The following is an 8,861-nucleotide window of genomic DNA, read 5'->3' on the forward strand; positions in this document are numbered from 1 at the left end:
CTGTAGGCTACACAGTGACAATTTTGTTGAAACCAGTGATGGATTCCAACTAAAAGTATGCAACTACAATGTAGGATCAGCAAAATGTAAATATGAAAAGTAAAAGTACTCATTCTACAGTAAAACGGTCCCTGTCAGTGTTTTATTACTATATCTGATGTTCTTAGATTAATATTACAGTTTCATTAATTTGAATGTTTCATTTTACTGCTGTAGATGTTTAACGTTAAGACCATTTTAACTACATACTATACTGTTGGGTAGCTTAAGTGACAGCAATGCATTATTTTCTTTAAAATCATCATATGTTTGCATCATTGCTGTCCTTTGAGAGCTCAAATCTCTAAAAAGTCAACTTTTCATGGTGTCAGAAAAACAACCCTTTTGTCAGTTTTATAAAAATGCATTTCCAACAACAAAGAGGGGTTTTCTTATCTTATCTTAAAAAGATGGAAAATCTTCTCAACCCATAAAAGACCCTCAATCCTCAAGAAAAATTAAAAATCCCCACATTCATATATACATGGTTTTCAGTGGACAGGAAGGGTATGAAAGACTGTAATCTCAAAAGTAACTAGTTACTACGGCTGTCAGACAAATTTACTGGAGTAAAAAGTAGGAATATTTGTCTCTGAGAGGAAGAAGTATGAAGTTGCATAAAATGAAAAAACTACAAAGTAAAATACAAGTACCTTGAATATGTCAGGTAGACTGGGGCAGTTGCAACAGGGCACAGTGGCAACAAGTCTTTTTCCTCCAATTAGAAACATGTTTGAGTGACGATACTCAAACTGCATATGCTCAGTTAAATGCTCTCCTCACCTGGAAGACAGAAGACACATTCATTTAACATCCAAATCCAAATAAAAATGTACATTTTTAATTAAAGTTTATTGCATCGCAAATTATTACACTCTCAGGCTGACACACAGAGAGAAAATAGCATCTGTAACATCTTCACATTCAAGATGTGCCTATGTTCTACACAAAAACCAACAATAATTGTTATTTGATAGACACGACTAAATAAAGAAATTATAGTATAACATATTACTGTAAAACAATGCATATTTGTCCCTTCATTGTGTTGCACTTGTCTCAAGGTCAGCTGCAATGTCTGATTTCTTTCATTCAGATAAAAATTGTAAACAATATGACATATATGTAATAATCTTTAACTGGCATGGGTAATTAGCAGACAAATAGTCTGAGTAACTGAAGGAAATGCAGTGTTGCAACCGTCCCAAGTCACCCCTATGTTTGTCAGTACAGTACTTCAGTAAATGTACTTAGTTACAATTCAAAACTGGTTTTAACTATCACTAAAATAGGATTCTTCAAAGCTTGGTCTTGCACTTCCACGCTAGCACCTAACTCTGGTCTTTGCCACCAGATGACGCTCCTGCTCCACACTGCACAAGTGAGAGAGCCACTGAACCGCGGGACAGACAGACAGACAGACAGACAGACCTGCTGAAAACAGAGACGGTCTCCTTCAGGTACATGCAGTGTTCTTAATACTTCACATATCCTGTTCCTGTTAAGTGTCGTGTATCTTTATCTGTAGACAGAAAACTCTACCGCTCTTTGAATCATGCATCTACCTGCGCTTGTGTGCGCGCGCGTGCGCAGTGCGTGCGTGCGTGTAGTTTGCCGTTGCCAGAGAACCTGCACTGACCTCTCTGTCGTCCTTTTCAAAATAAAATCTCACTTTGAACTGCGTGAGTCCATATTGCAACAAAGTCAGTGAAATCTCTGCCACACTAAACTGCATAAATCACATTTCTTCTGCTGCTACACAAAAACACACTGCATTAGGCTTCATACGGCAGGAAAAACAAGTCATGATGCACCACAGTTGTTTTAATTAAGAAATGGATACTTAGTACAGTGTGGAGGACATGGTGCTGTCTTAAATTTACATTAAAGAGAGTGAAAAAATTCTCACACTGATATTCTTTACACAGACTATAATATGCATAAGATAGAATACAAACACACGTTTGTCAATGATTTGTAAAAGGTGTTAACACTTGTAGATAAAAATATATAATAGAGAAAGGATATTTTATAGGTTCATTAGTGCACTGAAACAGTGGACTGTCACTTTCATTATTGATATTTATAAATAAAGAAATACAAAGACAAATAAATGTATATATTGAACCTGAATTATCAAAAGGGATCAAATATACATAAATTGCTGCCTATAAACCTAAAAAATAAAAACAATCTGCATTATGTAAGATACAGAGGTGGATAAATTGTCTAACCCACCCTGTTTAACCTCGCTTATTGATACAGGTGAATGGGTTAGTAAACTCTCAACCTCATTTCAAAGAGGTGGATAAAGTTCACTCCCCACCAGAACCATGTCGATACTGATTAACACTGATTAATATCTTTGTGACAGACCAATATCGAGCAGATAATATGGGTAGATCTATATATTGTTCAAGCTCTAATTATTAACAGCAGGTAACTCACAAAATCATTTCTTGTGGTTTATTTTAAAACTAAAGGTTCAGTATGTCTTTGTCTCTCTGGTGAGGTTTAATATCATCTAAATTAATAAAAAAAAAAACCACAAAGAGCAAAATATATGAAGGTGTATACTGGACAACATGCTGATACTGATATAGACTGATGCAGCTGTGATAGGCCCATATTGGGCCAATATATCTGTCACTCCAGTGGTCAACACTCGTGACACAGATTAAATATACATACAATGTTGTCTATAAAGCTGAAAAATAACCTGCATTATGTTCTGTTAAAAAAAGTTTTCATATAGGCACATATTGGTCTATATTGGTATAAATACAGATATGGACCAACAGAAGCATGAGAGGCCAATATCAGACTAACTACATTGGTTGATCAATATATCTGTCAGACTTAGAAAATAATTTCTTGTGATTTATTTTGAAATTAAAGGTTCATTATGTCTCTGTCTGTCTGGTGAGATTTATTATTATATTATTATTCACTGGTACTTTTAATAATTTTAAATAAAAAACAAATAGAGCAAAATATGTTTATATTAAACCTGAATTAAGAAAAAGTATCAAATATACAGTGAATGCTGCCTATAATGCCAACAATCTGCATTATGTTCTGTTTAACAACTGTTTTCATATATTGAACAACAGATAGGTATGTTGGTACTAATACAGACCAATGAATCTGTGATATCAGGCCAATATCAGATAGATAATATTGGTCAACTGACATATCAGTCAGGCTCTAATTTACAAATCCTTATTTTTGCATTACTTGCTACAGTCTGAAGAATTTTTGTTTGTCTTTAGTTACCTCAGTGGCCTGGTGAGCCTCTTATTCAGCCTTTCTCCTCTGAGTCTGACACTCATGTCCACATGTGGACAGACTGAAGGTGACAACAGTCAGATGACTGCATAAAAAACTCCACTGTAATTTCTTCCAAATGTCACGTCTAATATTTGGACCAGAATCCCATTCAGGAGCATTCACTCACAGAGGTCACTTCCATGTCTGCGCAGTTCATTATTTGTCGACCTTTGACACTGCTTGCTTGTGTATAGGGGCCGAGAATTAAAAAGGCGCATTCTGTGCACACTGAAAAAGGCAAGCAGAGCACGGTGCGCGCGTTGAATATTCAATTAGAGCGGGGGGGAAAGTGAGGAAAAAGTGAAGCTGCGTGCCAGTCCTTCATCTTACATTACTGATTAGCTGTTAAACAGATTATATACAGCTGAATGGCTTCAAATGTTGCTGCAGAAAACAGTCGGAGTTCAAGGTTTCCTTCCCCGACACTTCAGTAAGCTCAACGCACTTAAACAGCTCCATAATGAAACATGTTGCTGTGCCATTTTTATCCCACTTTAACCACAAAAACATCGAGAGCAACTGAAAGTGTTTCCACCTCATCCGTGCAGGTCAACTTGTTTGGATAAAGCTGTGCCAAAATACCTGTTATTCTATAAACAGAATCGATATTTAGCTGCTTTCAGGATGATAATGCAAAAGTAACATATTTTCCATTTTAAATTCACACAAACATGTTCACATTTCTATATTTATATCAGTAATCCATCTCCTTCCACTACAGTAGACTATTTATTGTGGAAAAGCAGAAAATACGCAAAATAAAAAAACATCACTACACATCATAACATACAAAAATATTAAGATAAAGTGCATTAAACCATTAAATGCTTGTTTAAAATACATGCTCTTGAAATATGCTCCCCTCTTCCAACAATAACTCAGTCCTGTGCATTTCCAAGCGAGGCTGGGAGCCTGGAGCAGCAGGCGTTTAGTGCTTTAAAAGTGAGTAAACAAACACATTATAAACGCGCTGAAGTGTTTAAAAGTTTATAAAGTGTTCTGTTAAAGTTATCAGGTTAACATGTCGGGGTTTACTGCACGCATTTACTAAGCTGGAGAAGTTTTAAAGAAGCTGAATGTGCAGTGCCACAGCAAGCCACGCGGGTCCAAAAGAGCCCTCATTGAGAAGCCACGTGTCCGTTTCCAAAGCCTCTCCAACTTAACCACCTCCTTTGTACGACTAACCCACATCGGCAGCGTCCCTCCACATAAAGGGATTTGCAATTTCAAGATATTTCAGCTTAAATGTTTTTGACAGTTCCCTCGCTTTTACCTCGGCTTGGTTATTTTAACTGTGCCAAATGGGTCACCTTGGGTTGCTGTCTGCGCGCAAAGGGCTTTTGCGCGCATTCAGTCTGAATTTTTTCCAACTTTCCTTGACGGGGAAACCAGCTGCTGGTCGTGAAAAGACGGCTTATTAATTGTCCTTTGTCATGCAGAATTGCTTGATTTCTAAAGAAACGTACAAAGGCTCTTTTTCAGGATTCAAGTATTTTGTTTCGTGCGTATTTTCAAACCATCGAATCAGCTGCAGCGCCGCGCCGTCTACCAGACTCTCAGGTACTGACTGCCTGCTCCCTTTGTCCCCTTTTAATGCTGTTGTAAATCGTGCAGACTGATTTGTTACAAGCTGTTCTTTTAATCTGATAGATAAGAGACATGTCAAAGAAAAGCCGTAAATAAAAAATTAGCCGGAATAAAGACAAGGGCGAGTCTGCTAGATGGGCGCCTGTTGACTCAAGCGGCTCTCCAGCGTCAGGGGAGCCCTCTCCTCAGCTCCGTCAAGGTTACGTCCACAATTCCCTTTTCTTCTTTTTAAAAAGACACCGTAGTCCTTTTTGCTTCAATGAATTGATCGGCACAAAATTAAGAATAAATAAATTGAGCATTTGGAGCACCGAGCGTATAAGCTCCCCCAGGGCGCATACCCCCGGGCTATTGAATGGATAAAGGGCGCTTTGCAGAGGACGTTGTGAGCAAAATGGGGCTCTTTGGTGCAATTAACAAAATAGTCTAATCCCATATCTTAACAAATGCAAATATTAGAGTTTTGTTAAAATGGTTAAGTGAACAATTAAATGAAAGTTTACAAGTGAAACTTCACGTCCAGAAAAGGCACACTGATGCAGATAATGTGCTGTACGCAATTTAAGGACAGTTTCTACTCATTTTAAAAAAGTCTAGAGATACTTTTGAAGGAAGCAAATATAATTTAAAGCCTATTCAACATGAGAAATATAACTTTGAAGAGCAGAGTTTCAGTCAGAGAGCAGCTGAAGCGGTGCGTAAAATAGGCGAACAAAACTGGAACTATACGCTAAACTCGTGGATCGGTGTTTTTGGAGATGTTTTAAGACATATTTTGAAGTTCAAAAAATATATATATATATAAATATAGTTTTTTATATTCTTTAAACCAGAATAGCTTGCAGAAATATTTTGCTTTAAAAAAACTAAATTTATGTTTGAGCATGCTGCGTTTTATCTGACTTGGCATGTTATTTCATTTTGCGGACTTAATGATTTGCCATAAAAATCACATTATATGCTAATTAATTGTTATGTTTATTTATTTAAAATAATACAGGCTGAGCTGAAGAGGCTTGTGTTCGGTCAAAAACCCACCTGCAGCTCATAAAAGCGACCATAAACTTGACCACACTGGTGCGTTAACAATAAGAACAATACGGGTCATGGACACCAAACTGCGTCTTTGGCTCATTTATTTTCATGTTAGATCGATATCTTAAGATGCGCGCTCTCCTGATGCACCATTATATACACCCACAGTGATTATTAACTCAGTCACACGAGACGGATCATTTCAGCTGCGATGAAACCTGAAAAGAGCTCCGAAGGGCCATGCAGGCAGTGATATCTGGGTCGAGTGTCCCCCTGGGAGAGCACATAAAGGGACCCCATAATAACAACAATAACAACGTCTTTATCACCTCTGAGTGATAATAAAGATTACTGAGCATTTGATTTACTCGTCCAGGATGAAGTTCAGCTCATGAAGCAATGAACTTCTTGTAGACAAACTCGCTTTGTTTAATGCGCAGTGCAGGCAGAAGAATTACTTTTGGCATCCCCAATTTTCTTTTTGACTTTTTGGTTAAAAAAAAAAGAAAGAAAAAGAAAAGAAAGAATGAAAGAAAGAAAGAAAACTGTCAGTCACTTTGGGGTTTGAACACCCTTTCTTAGCATCTATAGCTTCATGTAAGAAAATATTATAATATATTTTCTAAATCGCAAAGAAACTGAGTTTTACGCCTGAAATAACGCGCTGGACTTCGCCACATACAGCGCAGCCATGGGGAATTTAAACATGTGTAAACATAATTCATGTTACTGAATTGTTTCAAAGACTAACACACAGTATTTGACATTATCTGATTGTCTTCTCACAACATTTTTAGTAAGATTTAATGTCCAAGCTTCTAATATTAACCCGGTTACGCGCGCCATGTGCGCACTCAGTGCTGCGTAAAGATCAAAACTCACACGACAACGTATCTGCCGCTCAGAAATATTTTTTATTTAAGTATGAACATTTTTAAATAAATAAATATTTTTCAATTACACTGAAGATATATTTTCAGAGTGACACTGAGGGAATTTTCTCTCCAGATTTCCATATTTTTAAGTCACAGTTCCATCCACATAGAATGAATCTAAGCAGTAGTCAGTCACCATGTATACAAAATACTGTCTTCCCCAAAATACTAATAAACAATGTTGCTATTGTTTTTCTTTTTTGTCACTTGAGTTTGTCTTTACAAATATGCCTACCATACTGATCGGATTGGCAACAACAAAATGGACCGTTTTCAGAAAAAAACTACATACAAAACGTACAACATGTATACAGCTATACAATACTTCAGGGAAATTCCCTGATTAAATATTCTCTGTCTATGTACACACGACTGAACACAAGCGGATCAGTCTTTTTTTTGGCTATATTTAAAAATCGTGAGGACCAAAATCTTTCAGAGGAGGGAGTTCAGAGTTCAGTTCAGGGGGAGACGGACAGGTCCACGTCCTCCTTCTCGGATGAAGATGGAGATATGGGAATGTCGTCCTCCTCTTCCTCCGAGCACCTGGCAGCGGACAGGGACGAGCACTTGCAGTTATGAGATCCAGTCCTTTGGCCGCTGCTCTTTCCCTCCTTTTTGTGCTTCACCCGGCGGTTCTGGAACCAGATTTTCACCTGTTTCTCGGACAAGTTCAGGTATGTTGCGATCTCGATGCGCCGCAGTCTGGAGAGGTACATATTGGAGGTGAACTCGCGCTCCAGCTCCAAAAGTTGCGTGCTGGTGAAGGCTGTGCGCATGCGTTTGCTGCTCTGAAGTTTGCCGTTGCTGTTTTCTGCAAAAAAAAAAAAACCGAAAGATTCAGTCAGTTTGCATGATAAGAAAACAGGTGAAATGTGACTTTTTCCAACACGATGAAGAGCTAAATGAGGCTCAACTCACCGATGGAGATGCAGTGGAACTGTCGCGGGTCTGGCACCGAGTACGCAGCTTGGTAAATCCCAGGTGCGTGGCTCAGGTTGACGCTGTTGGATGAGGAGTGTTGCCTGGACAGAGCTGAGTGGCAGTACTGTGAGCTGAAGGGAGGAAAAGACGCTTTGAGGAGCGGCAGCGCCGGTGGAGACGGGTGGAGCTGGGATGCGGTCATGCACAGCGGACAGAAGCACAGCAGCCCGGCCTTCCTGGAGTGGCAGGAGCCCGGCAAACCGTGCGGGTGGTGCGGCGAGTGCACGGCGTACGGAAATAAAGGTGGGTTGTTCTCGTTCCCCTTGTCGTTGGCCTCCCTTAAAATCAAGGAATCCACGAGAAAAGACCTCGGCATGGCTGCAGAAACTTGTTGCTCAGCGTGTGGTTGGAGTTGCTGCGTCTGTCTCTGCTCTCGTCGGGACGGTGGACAGCGAAGTGGTGCTGAAGGCGCACCGACGCGCCTTAAATAGCTGCCGTGGACTTGGTTCGGCCATGTGACGGTTACGCTGTAAGCGGCCAAGAGCTCTCAATAGGGTTTTGTGCCTTTCTCTCGGCATTCCCACTGCACGCTTCCCCATTATTTCACTTGTTAACTAAATGAACTGCATAATGTAGTCTATTCTTGTCAGCCCCACCCACGCCGCAAGAGGCGGCACTGCCCATTCTCCCTTTTATCATCACTCTCATTTTATCATGGAGCACAGCTTAAAAACGTTCCTGTCACTTTCGGAAAGCCAGTGTGTGTATTCAAGTTTTGTCTTAGACATTAAGCAGCCTATTATGTGGGGTGTTTATGAGTTATAGACTTAATTGTGTCTGTATAAGCAAGGAGAGGAGAAACACTCGTGAAAACTTTCAGAAATATTTACATCTGTTAATGTACACCAGCAGGTAAATTACAGAATAATTTAACGTGGTTTATTTTAAAATTCAAAGTTCATTATGTCTGTGTCTGCCTGGTGAGATGCATTATCGGTTGCATGTGCACGT

At 39.2% G+C, this 8,861-nt stretch overlaps 1 protein-coding gene across 1 annotated transcript; it reads right to left on the reverse strand.

Moving 5' to 3' along the window:
• Positions 1–6,886: 6,886 nt before the first annotated feature.
• Positions 6,887–8,386, reverse strand: gsx1 (GS homeobox 1). The gene is made up of 2 exons (XM_084730293.1): positions 7,848–8,386; positions 6,887–7,740 (listed from the first exon to the last, which is right to left on the reverse strand). The coding sequence occupies exons 1-2, from the start codon at positions 8,224–8,226 to the stop codon at positions 7,388–7,390; spliced, it is 732 nt and encodes a 243-aa protein (XP_084586419.1). The 5' UTR covers positions 8,227–8,386; the 3' UTR covers positions 6,887–7,387.
• Between the last annotated feature and the right edge of the window lie 475 nt (positions 8,387–8,861).

This window comes from Lutjanus erythropterus, chromosome 11 (genome assembly GCF_056507025.1).
Source record: "Lutjanus erythropterus isolate fLutEry1 chromosome 11, fLutEry1.hap2, whole genome shotgun sequence".
Taxonomy (NCBI): Eukaryota; Metazoa; Chordata; class Actinopteri; order Lutjaniformes; family Lutjanidae; genus Lutjanus; species Lutjanus erythropterus.